Below are 27,468 nucleotides of genomic sequence, written 5' to 3' on the forward strand. Positions count from 1 at the left end.
CCCCCGCCTCCTCCGCTAGCCTATCAGTCAAAGACAGCTGGGGCTACACAGAGGCCACGACTGCTATTCACCGCATTCAGCACGGTGGAAGCCACGGCAGCACAATACTCAGCCTGCCTCATTTGTAGACGCAAGAAACCTACCACATTTGTGTTGTTTTAAATAGGCCCGATCACAAAGATTCAATTTCTGCATTGCCGATGAGGTAATGTGAGAAATTTTAGGTCGCAGTAAAGCATATGTCACAGGAACCAAGCAGATCAAGAAATGTAATAATTAAATAAAACAAAATCTCTCAAGTAACTTTAGTAGTGGAAACCAATAATAAAAAAATGTCACTTTATTTTCAGTGTGAAAGTGCCACCTCTGAAAGGCACTCAAGTTCTCCTTTTAGGTAGCTTTTTTTAAATTACTCCAACTAGAAAGGCAGAACCTAGCACACAAAGTCGCATAACCTTGTCTGTTTACCTCACTGCCCAAAAAAGAAACTACAAACAGAAGCTAACACAGTTTGAAGCTGCTGTGTTGTATCGTTTTACCAGATTACATCCCGCATTTCTTTCTCTCATATCATGCTAGCTTTGTAGCATGAACACAGACATAACAACTGTAGTTTATGAGTAATTAAGCTTCTCACACATACTTTAATGGCAATATGTATGAAAGAAAAGGGAGGCTGTATTCCATCCTCAGAAACACGGCTGCTTATGTCTTACAACTCAGAACTTTTTAAGTCGTCTAAAGTACCATGCTCTTTTTCACACTAGAGCTTTTTTGAAGAAGGTGTGAGTTTTTCAAATACAGGATGTCTTATTTTTAGAATCCAACTCGACATTTTCTCCTGCTTGTGAGATTGGTGTTTTTTTCGGTGGCTTAACAGTGAAAATGCACCACAGTCACATGTTAAAACCCTGCTCTGCATGGCGATGTGAAGGCCAGCGCGCAACCTCATGTGTTGCATTAAGGAACAATTAAGGATGCTTAAGGAAACCCCCTTCAGTCTTGACAATCGACCACATCAGAGACACGCTTTGTTCTACATGCTCATGTGCCAAAAACACGCTTACTGTTAGATTTACAGATGATATCTCAGAAACTACAAGAGAACAATACTGTTGTGTGACAGTATTTCTTTTGCCTTAATAAGAGATAATAATGCTTTCGTGGTCTTTAGGCCTGATGTGTAACGACTGCATTTTGTGCCCAGTTCACTTGACCATTTTCATTCCTGTCGTCCTAAAATATCAAGCAGTTAAACTATGCGTTGCTAGAGAAATAGAAGAGTTGCTTCACTCAGCGCAAACCTGAGCGGAGAAGACACAGAGGCCATGGTGGCATATGCTGAAGGTGAGCCATGCGTGTCAGCTAGGTCAGGCAGCAGTAGGTCATTTCCATAAGGTGCCGATGGAGCAGGTGATAGGAAGGTGCTGGCATGAGCAGGACAGAAGTAATGGGGCAGATGGACCTGTCTTGCACTGACCATGTATTCCTGCACCCCACTGGGGCCCCAGGAGGGGGCTGAGCAGGCTCCCAGAAAGGAGGGTGTCCCACTGACACCCTGGCAATGAGCCCTGTCCAGTCTTGGCCTGTACCCATCTCTGTAGCCCCCCTCCCTCCCTCCTTCACCCAGCCTCCCTCAGCACCCCACCCTGCAAAACACCCTAAACGCTGACCAAGCCCTCAGGGCTCAGGCCAGCCTCCTGGGCTAACAATGGGCCAGACAACAAGCTGCTCCCTGGGAAGATCATTCCAAGTGAGTATGCCAAGGTTTGATTTTTGCAGAAGGGCGTATCAGCACTGCAAATACGCAGCTACATTTTGAACGCCATTGCAGCTCACCTTAAGGAAAAGTTACTGCACTCTACAAGCAATGCAGGGGGATGCTTCAAATTCCCCTAAATGTATTTGTTTTCGATGTGAAAGAGTAATCTGTTTATGCAGATGTAACTTCTCATCTTTTTATCTGCTTCTTTGGAGGTCCAGTCATTTTCCGTTATGTGGCAAACACACACAGCTTGAGCTGTGAATTTTCTTTGCAAGGTGACATTTCCTGGCTATGTGCAAATAAAGCACACACAGAAACTCTGTCACAGACAAAGACTGAGGTAGATCTTTGAGAAAGAGATCTCATAATTTACTATGAAAGCAATTTAAAACAAGAGAAATGTAGTTCAAGTGTTTAAAAGTTGATTAAATGATTATAAAGCTATGATTAAAGAACGGCTTTTTTAAATTTCAGCTTATCTGGTGAGGTTTAGTTGCCGGGGCAGAGCAGGTAGGGGGTCTGAAATCTCAAGTAAGCGCTTCAAACTATTATTCCCCAATAGAAACTCAATTTGCACCACACAGGATTACAAGTTGTATTTATCGACCCATAGCTGCCTCTCTGCAGCAGCCTGAAGCTTGGTTAAATCATAAGGGAGGAGGATGGTAGGGGGCTGCAGAGCAGTAGATTGGCGATAATTGGTTGAAGGACAGTATACAGTAATAAAGGGTCTAAATAGCCAGGATTGTTCCTGTCATGTTTCACCACTTCTATTTCCATACCAATTAAACCTTGTTGAAGCTGCCGTGATGAGAAAATGGAGGTGTAAAAGATTTGGAATAGCTAAACACATCAAAGCAATGCTCCACTTTTATTTATGCAACTTCTTCTTATGGAAATTTAGTCAAAGTTTAACACTTTTTGAAGCTATTTATCCAATGTGTCTTGACTGTTTTGCACTTTGGATTCAACAATACTGTGCACATTTTGGTGTACCACAACACTTGGAAAATAAACATAGACAACGTATGCCTTATTCAGAATGTGCGCTGGCTTTCAGGTTTCATTTGAAATCAGACTTCTGATTGAGATATGGATTATCCTATTTTATTCACTGACAGAGCTCAACCAAACACAGAAGAAAAGAGTAAGAGACGAGTAGAGGGATAGAGAGATTGAGTGGTAGACTGATAGGTAAATGGAGATCAGAAGGAGCGGATGGAGATGGATCTCTAGAGATATTCTCTAGCTCTGCTGTCCCGTGATGAGCCACCTATAATCCACGAGGATGGCTATGTCTCATTTCAAAGTAAGATGGAGGGCTGTATTGATTCCACTCGGCTGAGAGGAGATCTGATTTAAGTTTTGAATGTGAGAGTGTGAGCTAGCCCACCCCAATTTCAGTGCAGATGAAATTGGCTTTGGTGCATTATATTCTTTTGCTGCCCAGCAGACCGTGCCGGGTGCAGTGTTTTGTCACACTGTGACAGATGAGGAATATAGGGTTGGTGTCACAGGCACCTGCACAGCTAGAGGGCATGCCCATACATGATGCCACAGTAAACCGTGGCCTAGTTTAAGTTTTCCCCCATAAAATTACATCTTCATCTGCAGCAGATCATCCAGGAACCACAAATCATTTACTCATTTCTGTTCATTAGACACAGTGTGTATAGTAGTATAGTATTTGCAGGCTACATCAGTGCAGGCTATTCTTTATTAAAAGGAAATATCCTGATTGAATGTGAAGAAATCAATTTGGGGAATTTTTTCCAATTTCATGCAAATGAACAAAGATCAACAAAACACGATGCAGACAATTTCCAAAGCTCAACATTAGAATCGTACAACCAAACTATGAATTAATGCAAAACAGTGTGCATGGCTAGCTCTTATACCCATCATGTTTTGCTGACATATTCAAGGAAATCAGAACAACTAAACTTGAGGAGAATAGTTGGGGGCTTGAAATGGGGAAGACTTTTTAGACTTTTTAGAATTTAACACTGTCACACTTCGAGACTTCTTACTTCCAATTTAAATAGTGCATGTCAATGATAGGAGTTCTTTTTGAAGAAAACAAAATACTTGTTTTGCAAGTACTAAACACTCATGAAATATCACTTAAACTGGTGATCTTTCAGTTCTGGAGTAGATTTTATTTAATGTTTTTTTAACTGTTTAACCTATTTTGGATCAGCTGTTTATGAAAAAGCTAAACTGACCATTTGGAAGCAGGTAGCAGAGTGGTATTGTTCCAGTCTTCTATCTACCAAACGCCAACATGATTTTTATGTAAGGAAAAAGAAATACTGTCAGGATTTCTTTCACATGCCAAGGATATACTTGTGGTTAAAATAAAAACAGAACTACTATGGAAAAGCATCTACACAGAGTAACATTTTAATTTTGAGACTGTTTAAGTGCACATCTGCTATCATTTTTACACTGTGCATTATACTGTATATCATTAAAAAAAAAACAAAAAAAAAAACGCAGGTGTGCACAGCTACACGCGGTGGACGAATGGTGTCTTCTGAGCGTTTGAAGAGGAGACAGGTCAGAAGAAGCCAAGACGCCACATCTGAAGAGCGCAGTGCCCCCCATATTGGCGAAGCAGGAGTCCCTACTCCGGGCCCGTGTTTACGTTTCCCTTCAAGTGTTTCCCCCCACGGCACTCCATCCAATTCTGCTCAACAAGGGAACATGAGGCAGCGGACTAAAATGAGAGTGGGCTCATGAATGGAGAGGGACAAATTGACATGTGGCGTTTTGTGAGGTGAGTGCCCAACCTCTCGACCGCTGATTACCATTCGCTAATGAGCACTCCTGTTTGTGTGTGTCTCTGTGTTTCCCTCTCCCTGCTTCTCTGCAGAGGGCTCCTTTTTCCTCTCCAGCTTTGTGCAGCTCCAGAGTGGCCGATGGAGCATAGGTGCTCTGTTAATAGGGAGACGCACACATCAGTAATTAAAGCAGTAGGGGGCCTTGTACTATACCAAGTCCCTCCAATCCCCCTTTTTAAAGCTCGCCCTCCCCATATAATTCAATCCCGCCTGCCGAATTGATCATTGTGCGAGGCCAGTTTTGCCCCCGGCAGTTTTGTCACTTTCTAATGATGCTTTTCAGAGATGCAAGGCCGGGGTCCTACCAGCACCATGATCATTTGGGACGAATCGCTATCTTCACAACATCTGACCAAAATCCTTGCATTTACTCACAAGAAAACTCACCGACAGGTTGCTACACACAATACAAACAAATGCACAAAACACATCCACTGCCCGCTGCTGAAAATCACAGCGTACTGAACTGGAACTCAAATATGTGGTTCGTGCCGCTAAAGACTACGAGGAGGAAGCAATCTCCAACCCTGATAACATATTTTTGCTCCTTAACTGGTCAGAAAAGGAAGAAATCACGGTGTATGATGGAAAACAATAACTAGTAGTAATGGACAGTTTTAGGTAACTGAACCAGTCTGGTGGAGCATATATATCCTTCAGGCTATTATATAAATAAAAAATATGAGAAGAAATGTCATACATGTTTGTACAAGTCTGTTATCTTTCAGGCCCGGAAATGCTGCCACAGGTTTTGAGCCCATATCTGACAAAGTGTCCTTATATCTGTAATACACGACAGATTCCCTTTCTAGTTTCCTTGAATCATCCCTGTTTGTCTGTGTCTATATGTCCCCAAGCCTCTTTATTCTGTCCTCAGCAGGCAGCAAGAATCCACTGGGAATGTCTCTCACTTCTGGCCCAACTTATTCAAAGTGAGCTAAAGACAGCAGGGAATTACAACTAGAAATGTTTCTTTTTGGAGGTACTGGAAACAGCCAGCTGACAGTTTGGATTTTTGATTTTTAATTTTCATCCATTTTTTTTCTATTAATGGGGGAAAATTCAAGTTAATTCATAAGATAATTACCATGATTATCGCATTTCATTACAATTTGAACTTTGCTTTGGGGTGGCATCAGTCTTTAAGAAATGCCAGTGTTATCGATCAGTCGTGTTCCTTCTCCTTCTCTCACACTGACACCACTTGTAGCTGTAGTTAATAGGGTGGCGTACCCTATTTAATTAAAATAACCCAGCCGAGGTGTTTTAACATGGCATTCTGCTTCTCTGAGCCATGTTTGTTCTGTTTCCTGCCCTGTTCAGCTCCCCCTTATCTCTTAGACCCCCTTGAGTATGGCGTTTTACATTTCTGTTTGTAAAACTGTCAACACATCCACTGGCTGTACTAACGTGTGATTTAGCGCCAACAGAGAGGAGGGATAGAGAGTGAGAGAGAGGCAACTGCATGAGATCTTGCACGTTCTCAAAGTGGAATATTTTTTCACTGTTATCCCCCTAAACCCCAACCCCACACCCCCAAAGATGCCTTGATGTTTGTGAAGAGCGTCTTTTTACCCTTTAACAATCGCGTACCCTCTCTTACTTTTCTCATGTTCACTTTCTGTAGCATTCGTCGCCAATATTTAACGCTACCGATGCCTTTCATTTGAAATTAAATATGACGGGAGGGCCGGGCTGTGAAGCGCCCGTGTCGAGGTGCAAATCAAATTAACGAGTGAAAAGAACGTAAATCACCTTACGTACAAAAATTCATGCTGTTCTACTCTCATCGCAGAAAGTTCAAAATGAAATAGCAATGTTCAAAATAATTGGTTTAATGTGTGTCACTGAATAGTGTGAGTGAAGTTTACACCTGTCTCACTCCTGTCAAATCAGAAATCGCCCGTCATAGTTAATAGGTACCTGGGGGAAGGGATGACATATCAGGACCAGAAAAATAAACAGCAGCTATAAATCCTGCAACAAGAATCCCTTATGGAATCAGCTTATCTGTACCTACACGGCTCTTCCCCACATGAATGCACGCTCCCTACACAAAGTTTAAAAAGATAAGAACACTCCCAGACCAAATGAATGAAACATTTACCTCAGTCAGATTCTCATCAAGAGCAGAAATGCTAATTAAATTACTCGACACATCTATAAAAGTCAGACAGAAAATAAACAAAAAACGGTTAAACATTATTTGGCAAGGGAAAAGAATTGCACCTGCATCTGTTTCTACCAGAGGTGGAAGAAATTCTGCTTTTAATAAACAGAAATACTCCATCCTGATTCTGCGTTTGAGATTTCTTTTTTTCTTACTTTAGTTGGCTTTAATTTACACCTCTGTTTTGCAGCTCTGAGCGGGCAATTCAGTTTTTGTCCCTTTGGAGAGGAGCACTCGCAGCAGAACATTAGCTCATTTTAACGGCCAGTGTAATAATCTGTGCACCGGAGGGCCTCCGTTGGAAGCTCTGCTTTGCACTAAAGCATCGGAGGCTCCCCTGTCAATAACAAGCCAGTCACTTCATTATAGCTTCACAAGTCACCCATTTATTATCCATTGGCCCCATCAGAGAACGGCAGAGCGCGGAGTCAGATGTTACAACATATTAATCAAAGCTGCACCATTGTGTCAAAATGTAATTTTCTACACGAGGACTGCGGCAGTAATTGTTTGATTCGATAACAGAAGTAGATAATGTGTCCAGGGACACGACGGTGCTCGAGCGGATGCAAATAGATGAAGCTCGGACCTGAGCTAATGTTTAAATTTAAGATAACTGGCTGTTCTTTATTTAAAAGAAAAGAGAAGTGAGAATATGATTGGTGGGTTGTGCTCGAAGGGAACCTAAGAGGTGCCAAAAGACACTTCTACAATTATTACCGAATGTAGATGCAACAAAAAGTGGAAGTTTTTTGCTTAATCTAATATGTGTCATAACAAAAATTAATAGAGGAATTCATGAGAGCTTAATATTCTTCTGTGGTTTTAATGGGTTTCACTTGCAGGGGAATATCTGCAGTGTAATCTGTTTTCACTGTTCACTGTTTATTGCAGTTCTGTTTTAAAACTTTGGGGTAAAAAAATCTGTAAAAAAAATTTAAGGTTTAAAGAAATCAAAGCAATATTTACGTGTCTGATCTTGCTGAAGGAGGGAATTTTGCCCGTTCTCAAAATTCACATTTCCTGATCTATCAGTGAAATCTACTGACCATCCTTAACCTCCGTTGAGTTTACGCATGGTCCTCTAAAAAAATAAAAGATAGAAAATTCGTTGCAACTTGGGGAAAAAAATTAAAAAGAGATGGCACAACACTTCTGAGAGCCTGAATGTGTGAATCCACAGACACGTCTGCATGAGCGTAGTGGCTTAGTGCCGATTATAGTTGCACCAAATGTTGAATAGGACTTTCAAAAAACACATTCACGAGAAGCTGTGAGAAATTCACTCACACCAGCAAATGCAAAAGCTGACCACAGCCAACTACAGGAGCAGAGCAGAAAAAGCCACATAGCAACTGTAGCTGAAGAAGAGGAAGGGGGATGCAGAACACCCAAACACAGAGAGACAAAAATAAAGATATATGGCTCTCATCACAGTTTACAAAAATTTGTGCAGATTTAAAAGAAGGGAGCGTTTGCAGGGAAGTGTTTTTATGAATGTTGGTAATAATGACATAACTGAGTAGAACAGTCTGACATATTTCTCCTTTACTTTTCTTTTCTCTTTTTTTGTGGAAAAACTAAAAAGCGTCAGCAAACACAACAAATCTTTCACACAAGCAGAAAAGCAAAATCTGACGCAATCCCGAGTCAAAGTTGCTCGTGACACTCACAACAAGCAGAGAAAGGCAGCGCGAGACCCCGACAAACCCCTTTCACATGTAATGATTACTCCCCTTCATTAAAACTGCTAGTAACCCTGTTAGGCTGGAATAGACTCACTACGGGTAATCGTGAAAACACTTTTAATCAACGCACAGCAACAGTAGAGACCTTGCTAGAATGCATTCACTCCAAATAAAGCAGGCTCTTTATAAACAGGCGCAGCAAAACAGCTAAGACCCTGATAAGACTCCTCACACTCTCCATGGCGAAACCTGCCTGTGAATGTCTCCTGACAGCTCCTTAGCCCTTGTTAGAGAGAATCACTTCCTAATGATTCAACCCAGCTTGGAAACATCAACAGCCACAAAGTAACACTTGGGCATGCAGTTTTACATGAAGTAACATGCAGCCGATGCAGCCGACTGGGTTCGCCCATGTGCGGTTGTGTCCACGAAAACTTTTCGATGAGGTCCGAAACAAAAACTTGAAGCGAACAAAGAGTCGCTAAGTTCTGATAATTGGTCGGCCGCGAGATATATTTTAGAAGGTCGAAATAGAATCGCGCGACGAGTAAAAGGGAGTCGTTAACTCGCTGCTGTGTTCATAATCGTCTGAAAGTTTTGTTTAATTTACTTTTTTTTTTCTCTGAAAGATTAAATATGTATATATGTAAAAGTACGTTAATCTAAAAATGTGTCATTTGAAAGCATTTTTAGGATATATTCTTAACATGTAATGTTTTTTTGTTTTTCACAGTCATCAGCCAGACTGAATGTTTGACTTTTCTCCTAGTTGGCTCTTGTGTGAGACCTTTACACACGTTAAACAATAAAAATAATTGGCCTGCATTTCTTTTACAGTTCACACCAACGAGGAGAAGAAAAAAAAAGAAAGAAAGAAAAACACCTCTATGCACACTGCGGCTGACACAAATGTATGCATGTGCTTGCTCATAAGCACCCACACAAACACACGCGCGCACACGCGCACACACAAACAGGGCAGTTGACACATGGTATATCAGCAGGCGCAGTTCTTTTGTCCTCTTGTTAGTTTTAGCCACACCAATACTCTTGGAACACATCATGCTTTTGTCCTGAATACGTAGGACGCCAGTATAGAGAAGAAATCAAAATAAAGCTTTCAGGCTACCGTTTAAAAATCAGAAATCACGTTTATTATTCTCCATCTCATCCCTCTTTTAAACAATTCAGTGATTCCTATTTGATTTTTTTCCCTCCCAATTCTCCTCGTTGTATTTTCCATTGATCGCAGCGATGACAAAATTCAATGTATGACTAAGATTTTTCAAGGTCCCTTTCTGTGACTCAGAGGCGTTTATTTTTTTCACGCCGCAGCGGCTATATTTTGGTGATTATTTGTCGTGTGGTTTTTCATCTGTGCCTGAACTGTCAATTATGCCAGCAGTGGGTGGGGTTTGAGTCATGGATAATATGATTTTGACAGGTATGATTCACTGGCAAGGAGCAGGCATCCATGTGCACAAGCAAACACATAAACACCATGATTAAAGTTTACACATAAACATTAGGATGTAAAATCATGTCTGTAGGTCGTGGAGAGAATCAATTCTTTGCCCCCTCTTTAATAAAAGAATATATCACTATATAGGCCCAAAAAAGACAAACTTTCTCTCCTTACATGTACTTTTTTCTGTTCAGGTATGCTACCCACCCTTCCTTGTGCAAATTCATCTCATCCAGCACAATCTTATCCCACAGATGCTGTCACTCCTTCATCCTAGGTGTGAAAAATACGGCAGGCTAAGGTGCTACTCTGTAATCAGGCTGGACTGTTGTGCAGCGTACAGTGAGGCGTGCTGATAACCGCCACAGCTTCACAAGGCTGCGGTGTGACCCCATGGCCACGGGGGCCTCAGATGCCTCTTCGTTTTTCAGACGGTTCTGCACTGTGGCAGAAAGGCCCAACAAATCGCGGTGGAAACAAACAAAAAAGCACATGAAACACAGACATACACGCATGGAGAGCAACAAGGTCTAAACTCTCCGCCTGGCCTGGATGATGTTCGCAACGGGATTACACAAACGCTGGGATCCTGCATGGCTTCGAAAATAGTGAAAAGACAGATGTGACATCGGCTCTATTTTCACTTGCATCTTTTGGCAGCGAGGACAGATTATGAAATGCAGTCTTCATCCAATGCTCTGCTCGTGAACAGCAGATTCCACGGCTTTTTCTGTCTGCCTTCCCCACATGCTCTTAACAGTGCGCTTAACACCTACAATTATATATTTATATATATATATATATTTTTTTAATTTTTTTTTAAGAAAAAGAAAACAGGACTGGACCAAATTACTTACATCTTGCGTCAGTCTGAAAAAAAGCTTAACATCTTGACACTAGCTTTTAGTGTGGGCTGCATCTTCACAGGAGTGTGGCATGCTATGGCAACAGATAAGAGTAGCTTCATCATACCTCAGGATCCTTCTTTTGAGTCAGTGCTCCTTGCTGGGAGAGGATGCCGAGCAGCTTTTGGGTTCAGCACTGAAATGACAAACAGTTTGAGTGATGGATGGAGCCGTGTACTCTAGCTGTAGAGTCCGAGCACAGACAAAAACATCCATGAAGCTTCGGGATAAACGCTTTAGAAAGCAACCAAGAGTTCCATCATTTAGCAGTCAAAGCAAACGCACATGATTAAAAATTGTAAATATAGCCAGTAATTTACAGAAAATTTTAAATCAGTAATTTTTTTAAGTATTGAACAGTTTACTTTAGGAAATAGGCTGTTACTCACAGTTTTGATCCAAAGTCTCAAAGTGCCCCCTAGTGGGTCTTTCCTGTTTCTGCTCTCAAGGAGCTCTGGAGAACATCTGACCCCATAATAAGGTCTCTGTAGTTCACTGTGCTAATTAAGAGGGCACTTTCAACATGGGATCACAGGATAACACTCAGTGCCTAACACAGTTTGAGTGCATTAGCTGCTCTCTGTACCACAACAAACTGCTAAGTGTCTGCGAGGGTAAACTGACATCACAACACCAATTCACTGCACTGATTGTAAGACACACATAACTCCAGCCTCAGCACCACGCTATGCTCTGAAACACACACATTTACACTGAAATTACGCTAAAAACGAAGGCCTCAAAAGGCTACTCGATGCTCAATTTGCATGCCACCCTGCTGCAGCCAGAGCGATACTTGCATTTCAACACTGAAATGCAAAATCAAAGCCCAAATAGCAAATGCTTAATTCTTTTCAGTCTCTCGTACTGTAATTCAAGCGGCATGGAGCACAAAGAAAAAGCTGGACAGCTTGCATACAGCAGCCTGCAAAGCGCTGCTGACTGATAATACACTCTGTCTCTCCATCTCCTCATAACTCCTTCCCACAACACAACCTGGCACCTTGTCCCACTGGCTGGTCCTGAAGGAAAACAATTACCAGAGAGGCGGAACAACAATACCCAGAAAACATCTGCTTGTGCCGGCTGGGGCCATCGACATGCCTGACTGTGTGTCCCTGCTGGCTTAGGCAGGGGACACATGCCTGGCTGAATATGGCTGATGGGCCCGATTGTACGAGGCCCCAGTCTCTTGCTCCTTGTGGCGCCTAACCCTCCGCCTGTTTGCCCGCCGATCCACCTGCCTTTCTGAATGCCTGTCTGCCTTCTCTGGCAGCGGCAGCTCTGTCAGAACAGACGAGGGTCCGCCTGTTAGAGCAGTTGTTCGTTTGGGTAAAATCCCTCCTGCTTGGATGAAACAGAGAAACAGTATAGCAGGACGAAAGGAAGGCAATGAAGATAGCACAATGGACCCATATTATGCATATCTCACGTTATTGTCCCATCTTTAGGGCAAACAGTGAATCTGTCTAAAATACTACACACTGTATATTGCTTACATATAATAGCACCTACTGGTTTATTATAGTTGCCTCCACCACACAGATAGGCTTACACTCTTTAACACTGGCACACAGATGATAGCATATCAGACACTTATTAGTTTGGTTGTGATTTGGTTACCATCTTCTTCTTCTTTTTAAACCTTTTATAATTCAAGCAGCAATGCATTAAGCATGCATCCTCTTTGACATGCTCTTCTCAGAGTTTATTGATTTTATATCGCCACCTTGTGGCCATCATTGAGGCTTTCTAATTATTTGTCCACAGTAATTCTCAGGAAATGTACGTCGAAATTCGCAACACAAAGTTCAAAAATACAAGATAGAAAAATAAATAGTTTACATAAAATTTATTATGGCTTATTTTTTCAATTTTCCCCCCAATTATATAGATTCAGCAGATTTGTCAATCATTGTTTTGATTGGATTAAAGACGGCGTGTGTCCAAAATTGAAGAGTAATATTTTTAAAATAATAAAGAAATAATCAATGAAAAAAGGATGACTGTTTAACAGCTTGTATGTAAGAATTTAAATGAGATTCATTTGTGTTAGGTTACAGTTTACTTGTAAAACACACCATAACCATATCGTTTCTTTTACTCTCACACACTTACCCTATTCAGCCAAAACCAAGATCAGACTACTGTCACCGTGACGATGATTATTATCATTTTAAAGTATCACAGCTTTGCAGTGCACACGTTACATAATAAATCTATTTCGACCTGCACTGCCTGCTTAGGTGTTACTGGCCCGGCTTCACTTCACCCCCAGCCGTGTAGGTCGGCCCCTCCCACTGTAACAGAGCTTTTGCTGCTTTTACAAACTGTAGGAAATGTCTGCTTAGAAGGCCTAAAGAAGGAAAAAGAATCAATTGTTAGTAGAACTAGCAGTTACAATTAGCAGCTGTGTTATACTCTCATTTCGTGCAGAGTAGTATGTCTGCTTTCTTTTTGCCATTTGTGTGAAAAAAGTGCAACATAGAGGACACTCGCTACGATTTCAAATGACTACGTTTCTTATAAATAATAACAAAAAAATAACATTAACGTTTTAATCTTTTTTTGCTACTTTTCAGTATGAAAAGCGGCTTGCTTTATAGCAACTTTTCTACGACAGCGATGTCAAACGTCAGCTCTCTCGGATATTTCGAGGTGTACCTGAAGGCAGCATTTTTGACACGGGCTCGGTGTAACCGGGAGGTGGGTTTGTTTGATGACAGCTTGCGGGGACACGCCCGCCGTGACAGCAGCAGCAGCTGAAGCGGCTTGTGTGGCTTTGACATCGTGCACTGCCTCCTGGGCTCGAGCTGAGCGTCTCAAAGCCTCGCGGCCAGCTTTTGACGGAATAACTTCTCATACAACTAAATGAAGCGGTTGCCTGTTGTTGTGCCCCAGACTGCTGTGGCTTTCCGCGTCAGAGCAACAACAGAGATGTAAAGCAATTTGCACTACCGCATCTTCCTCTTGATATGCTTCTGACATAACGAGGAGCCAAGAAGTGACAGAGGTATTTCGGCATTCTTTTGGAACTTGTTTGTGTTGGTGTGCCGCTGCCGTTACGCTGTTGAAGCCATTGTAATATCACAGGCACAGCGCTAGGAGCGACAACCCCCTCGGGAGGATGTTTGTGTCGCTTGAAGTCGGGACGACGTTAGAAAATGTTTGAGTTGCTCTGGTGTGCATTAAGTGAAACGTCCACGGTTAGCTGCAGCTTCATTTTTAGCTGTGAGCGTGAACGGAAGACCTAGCAGGCGAGTTCACATTAGCAGCTGAAGAAGGAGAACTTTGAACACTGAATGTTGCACTGACCTCGGGCCTCACCTGCTAGGTGCCAAACATAGAGAGACCTGCAAGAGGTGTATCCTTTGACACGCCACACGCTAAGATAATCTTTGCAGAGTTAGTCACTTCTAGTCCCACTTAGTGCTTTTGTAACCTTTTTGCATTATAACAATTAAATGATAATACTCGAGGAACATCACAAGGGTTCATTAACGGGGACCAACAGGTGAAGTTCACCTGTCTGTGTCTGTGCCAGTTTTCACTGGGCTGCAGCGTTATAATGCTCAGTGAAAGGTCCTTCAGGACATGTATTTATGAGGCAGCTCATCTCAGTTGCAAGAACAACCAACTGACCTCATAACTTATTAATGGCCCCAGAATGCAAAATGAAGCAACTCAGATGCTAAACATCGACCCGATGCTGATTTCAGATCTGTCCTTCAAACGAGGTCACTTGTCTTTACTTTGTTTGTCTTCTGCTTTATTGTTCGGGGACCTGGAAAAACAAGTCCTCACTACTGAGATAATGCTTCCTTGCATGCACCACACTGTTAAATGATTTTTTTTTGTTCTAGATTATAAGGTTACAATTTAAAACATGTTGTTTGATCAGAATTTTTTTTAAACATCTGTTATTTATCCAGTTAATTTTTTTAAGTGCTCTCAGTGTGACAAACACATACAGATTAGGAGAGAATTATTAGTCCCCAAACTGAAAGTTTTTCTCAAAATCTTCCCAAATGCTTTTTAACAGAGTAAGGGATTTTCAACATCCTATTTCTAAAAATATTAGTTCACTTTAGATTTCCACACAATAACAGCATAATATCTGGGTAAAAAAAACCCACCCCAAACGACCAGGGTTATTAGCCCACTGAAAACTGACCTTTTTTTGAGCCGTAGCACAAACCACTGCTGTGCAATTATGTGCTTTAACGTTGCCCAAAGCTTGTAAAATAAAATGAAAACTGAGGTTTATCTTCCAATTTACAAACAGTATAAACACTTCAGCAAAGGTTTGAGCTCACACCTGAGAAACCCTCATGACAACAACAAAATAAATCAGTTAACTCGAGAAAAAGAGTTGTTGATGCTCACAAAGGATGAGATGGATATGCAAAGTTATGACACTGTTTCCAAGTGTCATCAACTGGAGTGAGAAGTATCATTAAGAAAACTCAAAGAGAGCCACGGTGTACAGAACAAGCCCATCAGAGGTAAGAAGAGAAAGATTTCAAAGACCCTTAAAAGAAAACTAGTGATTAATGATGTGTTTAGACTCCAGAACAACAGCCAAGATGTGAGTGACTTAACCAAGTCTGGAATTGTAGTCTGAATGAAGAAAATCACTTGAAACCTGCACAAGAGTGGACTGCAAGGTTGCAGATCAAGATAAACTCTGCTTTTGCAGAAGAGACACTTTTAAGACAAATTAAAGAAAGAGAAACATTATGCATGCTGGAAGCACATTCTTCCAGTGTATAAAGGAGCTCTTTAGCCACAAAGACGCTTTGGTTTGGAGAAAGATGGGAGAGGTGTAAAACCCAAAGAATATTGTCCTCAGTCCCCACGGTGAAACACGGCGGTGGGAGTATTATGCTGTGGGATGCTTCAGTGCGTCTGGAACTAGGAATTTCATCAATGTGGGAGGAATCGCGAAGAACGAAGGACGTGAAGATTCTGAAAGAAAACCTCAAGCAGCCAGCACCAAAACACAATAGCAACACAATACATACGTCAGCCCTGGTGAAGAACTACTTCCATAAGAGCAAAGTGAATGCCATTGACTGGCCTGCACGATCTTGAATCCCATTAAGAATCTGTAGGGTGAACTGAAGAGGGAAGTCCATGCCAGAAGACCACAAATTTGGAGGAGCATGTAAAATTCACCAAAAAAGAATAGGCTCAGATCAGGAGACGTGTGTGAGACTTACCTAAAACTACAACAAATGACATGCGCTGTTTTCCAGCAGATAGGATACACAATTGACTATTAGCGTTGGGTGGGCTAATCATTTTGACTCTGGTAGTTTCAGGGTTTCATGGATTAAAGTGATCCATTACATTCAGAATAAAACTTTTATGCTTTGTTTAACAGCACTTGGGTAATTCCCTTTTATAAAAATTACATTTTCACATGGGGACTAATAATATTGTGCAAAAGTCAGAGGTTAGGTTAGGATACTGTGCAGTGCCATGGGAAGGATAGCAAATCATTTTGTGCTGTGATATAATCATTATTATTAAGTTTTAATTATTTCATTTGTAGCTGAGAGAATGGCAACCAGAGCCTGATGGGAATTTCCTTGACAGACCTTTTACTTGTTAACTATGACTGAGTGTCCTCAAATTTTCCAGTTAGTCATGCATGATACCCAAATCCTAAAGGCTAACTTACCTAAACAGACTCCAGCTTTAATGCCATTTAATATTAGTGATTACACCCGTGCCTTTATTGATGTAAAATGTCTAAATGTCTCCCTTGTTTTTGAAAATTTTAAAAATGGGATTATATTTACCCCACAGTTGTGTTCCAGTGATATGACTTATAATGCAGAAAAGCTCGAACGACTTTTGTAATAAATACTGGAAATCGATAGTGATGTCAGACTGAGATATGTCTCAGAATACAAACACTGGTGCAGAGATTTTGTGAAAACAACCATAACTTGTAAGTCAGTCCAAGTGTTTCATTCATCCACTCTTTCGTCATTAATTTCTGCAATCTCGTGCTACCATTAAAAGGCACTGCAGGGGAAGATGGAGGTCCAAAGTGGTGTTCAGCAGCCTGAGCCCTGCCCTCTGGGCTCTCCTCGGTCAGGGGCCGATCAGCAGAATGAAGTGGATGACAGACAGATGGATGCCGGTGGCAGGCCTTCCACTGACAACCACAGTAAGGATGCACAGCCAGCAACGCAGAAAGACGACAAAAAAGTGAGTTACAGGCTCCCACTGCTGCACATCTGCAGGCGCTGGGTCTGGGTGTGTCTGTACATGTGTATGTGTGTGTTGAGTGATGAGATCCTGCCTGACTGTTGAGCTATGTGGGAAATATCCTGTACTTTGAGTGTGTTTTATTTTCCAGTGCTTAAAAGCCAAGTTGCATTTTTTGCCAATACATTTTTTTATGTTGTGGGGCATTAGGAAGAGCACAATGGATATTGGCAGCTAGCAATATTAGCCTATCCTAGCTATTTGCTGATATATTGGTATCAGCAAATAATTGTAATTTCTTGCCGTATAAAATTTAAATTTAGAGAAGTAAAGAAGAGACAGGTGAAACACCCTTCAGCCAGGTTGCGAGTGTTGTACATTGTATTGTTTGCCCACCAGAGGGCGCTCTGCAGCTTACCTGTCTGCAACGCACGTGATTGGAATGCGACAAACACATTAGAGCGTTAGGCAGGCCATGAATGAATAATCATGAATAATGTTGCAACATTATAACACGTTTATTTTTAACCTACATTGCCATATTATATAAGTAATGGCTCATAAATAACAGCTTATAAGAAATGTTTGGGAGACCTGCTTGTTTTGTGTGCCTGAAAGAATAAATATCGGCCAATATCTTATTTTTAAATTCCCTATTAATAGTATTGGTCTTAAAAACCCTATATCGGACCGTCTCTAGTGTTAAGCGTTGTCAGTCCTCAATCATGAGCTTCGACACTTCTCCAGTTCTGCAAGGACATGTTTGCAAAGCATTGTTGCTTCAAAACTATAGTTACTTTTGCTCTCATGCCTCAGTTGTTTTAAAGGGTCCAGTCAACGCAAAAATATCAAGCACCGCTGTGGTATGGACCTGTTCCTATTACTTATCAAAACCCAAGTGGATTGTGCAGTTCCCTCATGCGAGCGCTCATTCTCAAACATATCAACCCTCTGCCATTTTGGAGCCCTCTGCACGTCCAAGAGTGACAGTAAAATCCTCACTGGCTGTGCTCCATCTCAAGGATGTCAATCATGCTTCTCTGGCAGGAGCCAGAACCTCTTTCCGTCAATCAGCCCGAGAGGCTCTGCACGCCTCAGAGCAGAGAAGAGATAGAGGCAGAATAACCACAACAGATATCAAAAACATTCACTAGATGACTGGACTGACTGCTACTGGCAGCTCTGAATGGGTTGCTTGTCATGGCTTGCTGTATCAATTTTGAGTTCTTTGAGCAGAGTTTGAGCGTACAGTAATCGACATCACGCTTTAGGGTTTCCAACTTAGTGAGGTGAAAGGGCCTCTGAAGCATTAAACTAACATCAAAAAGTCATAATCATACAATGCAGTTATTTTAAGTTGAGTTTCAGCTTGTTACTGTAGCATTTAACTCTACTTAATATTAAGTATTAACCTGAAGGAAGTCTTTGCACTTATGTCTAAAATTTCTGCAGTTTAATGAGTTAGGGGATTTTTCTGCAGCTGTGATCAAATAAAGCAACTATTACTTCAGTACTTTTACTTTCATGTTTAATGCTAGCGACCTCATTCTTGATGATCTACATATTTGAACTGGCGAATATGCCCTTCCTGATGCATCCCTCTGGTTTGTGACTGACACTAGGACTACACTGGCTTGTGGCCCTTTGTCTCATGCCAGGAAAGAGTACTACAAATGTGATATTTGCTTTGAGAGTGAAGGAGTTGCTGTGAGTCTTTGTGGACTAAGAGAAAGCATATAATAAAGTGATGATAAGAACTGTACTGCACGAGGAGTCAGGAGTGGCAGAGAAGTATGTAAGGGCAAGACAGTGGTGAGGTGTGCAGTAGGATTGACAGATGGGTTCAAGGTGGGGGTGGGATTACATCAGGGATCAGCTGTGAGCCCTTTCTTGTTTGCACCGGTGATGGACAGGTTGACAGATGAGATCAGGCAGGAGCCTCCGTGGACTATGATGCTCACAGACGACATGATCTGTAGTGAGAGTGGGGAGGAGGTGGAAGAGAGGAGGAGGTATACTCTGGAGAGAAGAGGAATGAAAGCCAGTGGATACGTGTGTGGAAATGAGAGGGAGGTCAGTGGAACAGCTCAATTTATAAGGCAAGGCTGACATGGTTTGGACATGTGCAAGAGGAGGGATGGTGAATGTATTGGACAAAGGATGTTGAATATGGACCTGTGGAATAATGGAACTGTAACAAAAACACCCTTTGCTCATGGAGCTAGTTGCTTTGTTGCAGTTACTGCAGTCTGTGACAAATTCTTGTATAAGTTGTAATCGTGCAATAGTACTGTAGGATAACATACTTTGTGACCATGCAAACTTAGATTATGTTCGCTATCTGAATTCTTTCAGGTAGTTCACTAAAGTCTCTTATTACAGTCCTTTGACATACACATGAATACACACCATCTATAAGACTGGATAGAAGATCTCCTGCCTTGGAGGTATTCAGCACAATAAGACCATCAGAATTTCCACACATACACTGGTCTACCACCCGCAGTTGATGTGAAGATTTAATTTTTCAAACCTCAACCTATGCCTTTTAAATCCAACATTGACTCGTCCATGTCTGCTTTTTTTGTCTACTGACAAATCAAAACCTTTGTACAAATATCTTACATTAATGGCTGTAATGATAAATGTTGCCACCTTGGAAGGCTGAGTGCAGTCTGTTAATGTTGAACAGGGGCATTTGTCAGTGTTTAGCTGTTTGTGCTGCACTGTGAAGCAATGGGGCATGAAGGCTTACATTTCAGAGAGCAGAGGTTTTCTAACAAGCTCACAGAGGCAACATTAAACATTAGTTTTTAAATTTACTGTGGATGTTTCCACATAAGCAGACAACAAACCACAACATGCAACAAGACCACTGTCGCTGTCATTTAACCTTTTTCTAATTGAAGCAAGCAGAAGTGGGCATTTTTTTGTCCTTTTTAATTTTTTTCCCCATTCTCTGTTGTTAATTAGCAGAGTAGATAATTCTAATAAGTGGTGCATTTTCACAGAAACATCGCCTGGGGACCGCGGGTCCCAGCGCCACTGGCCTGACCAACTGTTTGGCAAGCAGGCCACTGCGGCCGTGGATTCATCGATTCCTCTGGAGTGTTAATTCATCAAGGTGTCATCAGTGGAAATGGACCACTGCTCTGTCCTTGTTAAAGGGTGCTCGCCTCTCGCCTGCCCTGTTGTTTATTAGTGATGCATCATACAGAATGAGGTGACACAGTTTGGCCTGTGGGCGCAGGCTTAGAGCTGCGGTGGCATATAAGGTCATCATGAGTTCAGTCAGCTGTTGCATAAAGGTTAAGGAAGTTAGGTGGCGAAAGTATATTTTCCCGTTTGAATCCCCAGACTGACCCTGTATTCCCAGGAATAAGAAAGTAAAGGTTTAACATTTGTTTCAACCTGATGAAAAACCCTTTAGTGAGCAATTAATCCCAAGCTTGTACTTTTAATGTTGCATGCTAACTGTAGGCTGTTCTTTTTGAGCAGGCTTTTTTTCAAAAAGAGCATTTAAAATGTCTCACCAAATTTTTTTTCAGCTTGGCTGTTTTCTATTAACACCATGGTGTCAATTGACCAACCATAAACTGAGTTATACGTTTAATAATATATAATTGGTATCCTGGATTTAACATTTGACCCCACTTGATTCACCGTTGATAATCCATATCAGTGGATCAGAGACACCAGGATTCACTATTTTAATCTTGCGTCTGTACTATTATTACATGAATATTTTAGGGTGTTTGTTCATAACTAAACATTTCAGACTGAAAGGTAACTAACATAGCTTGCTACTTCTGCAGTAGCTTGCTACTTTGTTTGGCCCTTTGTTTGGACATTTGTGCACAGAAGAGACTCCAGCTGTTGTAAGGTGTCTTTCTGCTAAAGGTCAGCTGATGACCAGACAGTCAAAAGTCACAGCATCTGATCCACCCTCGGCAGTGTGCCCAGATGTGTATGGAGTAACTGGCTAATGAAGGGAGTGTTCAGACCACAAATGGCTCTCTGAAATGACCTGTCAGGAGGAACGAAAAATTAAAAACGCCCACGAAGAGCCTCTGACAAGAGAGAAAGAAAAGTCTCAGCTCAGCACCCAGGCATTTTGTAGAAGAAACACAAGATAAGATAAGATAGAACTTTATTAATCCCTTGGGTGGGTTCCTCTGGGAAATTCGATTTCCAAAAAGCACAGCACCGACAGAAGTTACAGTTACAGAATATTATATATATATATATACACACACACACATACACACACATATATAAATACAGAGACAAATATAAATAAAATATACGAAGGGGATAAATAGAATAAATAGGAATAAAAATAAAAATACAAGTGAATTGCACATTTCAAGTATTGTGGTGATTGATAATGTGTTGATTTATAATGTGCTGAATCTGATCGTGCACTTAACCCTAACGTGGTCCCGCACGGATATTTGCTGTGCCCTTACCCCCACGTTGATCCGTGACACTATCTCAAGTGCAGTCCGTGACCTCTAAACGACCCTGAGGGATTCTTTCAGTTGCATCCCTCACCATGATGAATCGCCTTGTGCGGATTATTCTCCAATTAGATCTGTTGAAATCTCAAAGCATCGGCCCACCACTGCTGATGAGCACCAGTGCTGATTTGAAATATTGCACTAATTGGTGTCATAACAGCCTACTGACCTTTAACTCATTAACTGCACTGGAAGCAAAAATAAGTCGGCAGTGCAAAGCCTATGGCTGCTTGTAGGAGTTAGCTTGCTGAGCATGCAGTTTTTATAATTGTTCTCTACAGTTTTCTAAAGGGGCTGTCTACGTGAGTGTGTTAATGCCTGTACCTGTGTGCACTCTATTTTTTACGGACAGTTTATTTTATCTCTCATGAATGTAAAACCGACTGATCTATTCCTCCCTCGATGTGGTAATTTGTGTTTTCTTTCCATTAGAAATGAGTCACTGGGGAGTGAGCTTTTATGCGTGGAGTGGAACAGTCGTACCAGTGATTATTGCTGTTGTATTTGATTACACAAATGACAAACATTCAGGAACAGAGGAAGCAAATTATGTTAAATTGCTTCGACTGAATTTGTGTGCACTTTCAAATGAACGATCCGAAAATTAAAATCTGTGCAAATGTTACTGGGTCCAGATTTGAATGAATTTCATGTTTGCTAAACTGTAAAATCAACCTGAGCGAGCTCAAGTCAGTTAAGTGGAACTTTCTTGACTTTGTGATGACTTGTCCAGATGCTGTTGGTGCACTTGCTTAATTACTTCTTGCTCATCGTGATTATTAAGATAACTGTAAAAAAGCAGATGGCATCTCACCTTGCTAGGCAATGTGGCTTCAGCTGCAGTGCGAAAGCTTGGGATGTCTTCTGTTTATATATATCATTATCTGTGGTGCCTAATTTTTTCGATTAACATTCAAGTTCAGCACGATCCAGTGAAAGGTGATATAATAGCTAATGTATCAAAATGCAAAGAATATGTGAGGAAAGTAAAGTGAAAGTTTTTGTCTTCATCAGCTTTTGCTGGATTGAACTGAGTGCAGTGAGTTGAGCCAAATATGGACCGACATCCTGAGCACCACCTCCGCAACCCCCCTTCGTCCTCCACTCTACAGATTACCTTGGCGGTAGCTAGCGGGGCCCAGATAATTACCTTGTGTTATTTCTCCTCCCACACTTTGCTTTTGAACTTGTAGCTGCCTGGCTGCCTCAGCTCTAATAGCATCCCGGCATGCCATCGATCCCGCACCCTTCCTCCGGATATGGAGGGGTAGTGGAGGTGGGCTGATGGTTGTGGAGGGAGGAGGGCTAGTCTGTCCCAAACCTCTGCAGGTTTCCTAAAGCGCAGGTTAATCAAAATGCCAGCGTGCCTTATCATAGGAACAGCACAATGTGCAAATAGCTGTAATATGCACATTAAACAGCATATTACAATGTGCTCTTTGCAAGTGCATAAATTGAGAACTGGCACCTTGTCAAATACTAAACATTCACACATACAAATGGCTTCCAGTTTTTCCCCCCATGCAGCAAATTAAACCTGCTATAACTAAATGGCTTCCTGTGTGAAGACTGCAGTTATGGCAGTTCAAAGACCTCATAATAGTGACCTTTAAAAAGTCTTTACTGCTTTTCTTTCTTTCTTGCTGTTTTTTTTTTTATTTTGAGAAAATTAAAATCTGCTCAGCTGTGTCAGGAAAGTAAAATAAATTGGAAGAGTGGTAGCTATAATAGTTTTAGATATGGTGTGATGTTTTAATCCTTTGACAGCACAAATATTCACTGCCACGCGCCAGAGCATTTCAAGGAAAGTGTCTTTAGAGACAGTCATTTTGCAGAGAGGTGAGTATGATGGCAGAGCATCTCAAGCAGATGTGGTAATCTCATTACTGTAATGCATCCCTAAGTATTATAGGAAGCTGCTTTTTTTTTAAAGCTAATTTGATATATAAGTGTATTCAGAAAGCATTTTGTCTGTTATTCTTTGGAGAAAGAATAACAGACAAAATAATGTCCAGATTGAATAATGAAATATTTGGTAATCCTGCTGTGTTCTGTTTCACGAGCAGACCTGTATCAAGATAGACAGGTTGACTTGTCAAACAAAGCTGTAACTAATAGCATCAGTAATAGCTCTATTTAATTTTGGTTTACTGTCAGGTCTTTGGGAAGGTGCCTGCTGGCTTACTGTCATATTGGCACGGGTAGATAAAGCTTTTTTTTTTTTATTGTTGCTTCTCCTCACACTTGTGAGTGTGTGTGTCTCTTTTCCAAAGATGTGAATATATAGAATATGCACCTTCCAATTTTAATGGAAGGGCTTTCTAAAATAAATTATTAGACAGTAGAAATAGGTGTGAATAACTTGATGCTGGCTGAATTTTGTGTTTATGCAGTTCAGTGTCACACTTGAATAGAACATAAGGGTGCACAATTAATTGAATTTTAATCTCGATCAGGATTTTGACTTCCCAAAATTAAATTAAGATGATCGAGTGATATTAAAAATGTGTCTTCCACCAGTAAGAACGCAAAGAAAAAGCAAATCAAGTTCTTTGTAAATCAGCACCTGACCATGTGCCTAGAGTACATGTGCCAATCAAAGCTGTTCTCTGCAACATACAGTTTAAAGTTTTCTTGACTAGTCTGGATGGCAAAATTCAAATGTTCGGCACAGCAGGGGGAAGGGGAAGCTCATCCCTTGAAGTGGGCTGTTTGAAAGTAGCTCAGATTTAAGGCAAGTGATGTTAACCAACAACAAATCATATGCTGAGAGTTGTGTAGAATTGCGTCTGCACCCCAACGCAACACAGCTGAGTTATTCAACTGCCTGGAAACACACCACAAAGTGCAGTATGATGAGTGCATAAGGCCAAGAAAAACAGTGCAAAGATCTCTAATGCGGACACGTCAAATGTTCAACGTTATCTCGGACATCACATCAGCTCACAAAGACAAGTGAACTCACCAGTGCATCACATTCAGTTAGATCAACACACATGTCCACTAAACACTGCAAGTAATGAAGGCTTCTGTAAAATGGCCAGCATAGTGGACACAAGTTGCATTGTCCCCACCAAGCAATTAGTTTGCTTCAGTGGCAATAATTGCGCTGTATGCAAAACATTGCAGGGGAAATGTAGAGGGATTTCACAGCTGTGGAGTACTTTTGAATTTTGTTTACATCCATCATGCAGGTACAGTGAAAACTGTATAATTTAGTTCTAGAAGATGGACTCTGCAAAGTTTTAATTAACAGGAATGTAGGACAATGCAGGTAAAAGTTGTCCTCTGATGATTTCATTTGGTGTTAACTTTTAGTACAATTTTTAGAGTTTTATGCATATTTCTTATTTTCCTTCTAAGAGATGCACCAAATTTAGGTGACTAAGAAGCCCATATTTTATTTTTACATTAACAATTCTACATGGGTCAAATGCAGCAGCACATGGCAGTGTTATATTACATGACACACCAATCAAATATTTTTTTGTTCATAATTGTTCAGCCCTAAGAGAACACTGATATTTAGATTTTTACTTTTATGACCAATAAAAATGTAGCCACTGAAAATGGCTTACATTTGATCATCACATATGAATCTTCTAACTCTCATTGCTCATTTCTGGCTCTTTAAGTCCAGGCCATCTCTCCTGCATCAGAGACTTTAGTACTGGAAATCATAAAAAGAGAAAAGGTGTAACTTAGTGATATGTTCAATACCAGAATTTAACCTCTGCAATTTATTCATCAGTACAACTCTAATGACGCACTCCTGCAACACTGCTTAAATTTCCAGCCTCAGTTTAGTATGGTACAGTATTCATATGAGCACCCAGTGTAGAAAAACTGCATCACAGAGCTCTGCATGGGGAACCATTGTGCTAAAGCTGAATGGTTCTAAATAAGGCAGAAAGAGATGTCACTTGAAAGAGGAAGTTAAAAAAGTCTAATCAAAAAATAAAAACTATCTGTCATCTGGTTTGATACACTTTTTTGATTCAGGCGCTCACAGTGAAAATTAAACTCTGTGTCCCTGTCAGGTTATTTGAAGTAAATATATCTTCTATGGAGTGCCTAGAGCATAAGGTAATTGGGTTACCTCCTGGTTTGGTGACCAAGGTCATACTTTAGCCCATGAGCTCATGTATTAGGGACGGATGATCATTAGTGGAGAGTTGGAACGGCATTGCCATTTGGTTTTTGAACTGTTTGCTCTATTTATAATGGCTGTATGGATGCTTGTTAACATCAGCTGACCAGGAATTGATGTATCTGAAGAAAATAGTGATGCACATTTAAATGCAAATGGAATCTCTGCATGAATAGTAATAGATTTGCTTAGATAGCGCTTTTCAGGAAACTTTATAGGATGCTGTAATAACCCCTGTAACACTATACTTTAAACGGTAGGAAAAGCTTATCAGTGTGACTGGTATGCAGTCTAATGTGTTTTATGACGGCCCCTGGCTATTTGTAGACGTTATTTGTGTTCCTGCTTGCTATTTTAGTCTATTGGCTCTTTAATCTGTCATACAAAAGTACAGAGGCTGATCAAGCATGTCAAATGCGTATCATGCATTCATGTATCAAGATGCAACCTTTCTTAGCAGCTCTATTTATCTCTTATTGGTGTGTTTTGCTACTTTATTCAAAGCATATACTCTCAGTATAAACATAGACAATGCATGGACCTTCATGTGTTCACAGTGACAATCACACACACAGTGACACACTACCAGCAGATCGCAGGCAACTTATTAGCTGCTGTCACAACACATTTGTCCCTCATCTGTTTGTGGGAGCTGTCGTGAGCAAAAGGTTGCTCTTTGCTGCAAAGTGGCAAAGTGAGGTCCTCACTGTGTTTTGCATTCTCTCCTAATGGAAAGCGATGGCATGGGCCATGGCCCCCTCTCTCTGTGGCCCTGTGCAAACCAGGGTGATTTCTGCCTGAAAATAGCCCCGCTGTCAGCTCGCCTTAGTTGCCGGGGCAGTTAAAAGAGTCAGTTAAGGGGATCAGTGCTCGCTGGAGTGTGTAGCTCAGTGGCTATGACACATGGCTTTGTTGGGATCACTAGCTGCTCCTAATCCTCTTGACACAGATGACCAAAGTGTCACCAGTCATGACTCTAGTTTTGCTTGTCTTTAACTTCGTAACCGGTTGACCTTATACCTGTACACTTGCTAACAGCATGAACAGCTGTACTATCATATTATATTTGTTTTTTCTAAGAATTTTTTAAACCAAACTGCCTTAATAAAAACCCCGCTGCTGTTATAGATTTAGTTCATAATGAAATATTTGTTGGACGTGCAGCTTGAGTTACAGGCCGGCAATTTGGCATGCTAACATAAGCACGAGAATGCCCCATTTAGAAGGCCATCTGGAAAATCCTTCGCTGTGATTAAAAAAACAAACAAACTGCCTCTTGCATTTTTTTTATGAATTGTAGACCCCATGGATGTTTGCTGTGTGTCTGCCACACTTTAGCTGTGTAGAAGTATGCATGCTGTTGGTGGTTTGTGTCTGACTCAGTGTCAAGGCTGGAAACTGTTCACTGTGTTTGTGATGACTTGGCAGCAAAAGAAAGGTCAAGGAAGACTTGTGCAGAATTGCCAAATGTGCGAGATTAGCAGTAGTCAGTTCTAGTTTCCATAGGGTGAAATTCTCTGGAGTTTTTCTGTGTTGCTAGAAAATGTGTTTAGTATTGTCAAATGTGGCTATAAGCCAAAAAAAACAAAACGGAGCATAGAGTAGGGCTTGGCGATCACTGCTTCAAAAATAAAAATAGGAATATTAGTTGATAGTATGTAGTTTGTTTTGTTGCTGTTTTATATCACAGATGACGGAGGCTAATCCTTTTGCAATATCAAGATAGAAGCTTCTGATGTG

At 41.1% G+C, this 27,468-nt stretch overlaps 1 protein-coding gene across 2 annotated transcripts in view; it reads left to right on the forward strand.

The window, feature by feature from the left end:
- Positions 1-13,570: 13,570 nt before the first annotated feature.
- LOC102200034 (RNA-binding motif, single-stranded-interacting protein 3-like) overlaps positions 13,571-27,468 on the forward strand; it is a 287,017-nt gene continuing 273,119 nt past the window's right edge. For both annotated transcript variants that reach the window (XM_005740714.2, XM_005740713.2), the window contains exons 1-2: positions 13,571-13,849; positions 16,870-17,058. In XM_005740714.2, coding sequence (XP_005740771.1) covers positions 16,885-17,058 — 174 coding nt within the window. In that variant the 5' untranslated portion in view covers positions 13,571-13,849; positions 16,870-16,884. The remainder of the gene's footprint in view (positions 13,850-16,869; positions 17,059-27,468) is intronic.

This window comes from Pundamilia nyererei, unplaced genomic scaffold (assembly GCF_000239375.1).
Source record: "Pundamilia nyererei isolate P.nyererei 1_Seehausen unplaced genomic scaffold, PunNye1.0 scaffold00102, whole genome shotgun sequence".
Taxonomy (NCBI): Eukaryota; Metazoa; Chordata; class Actinopteri; order Cichliformes; family Cichlidae; genus Pundamilia; species Pundamilia nyererei.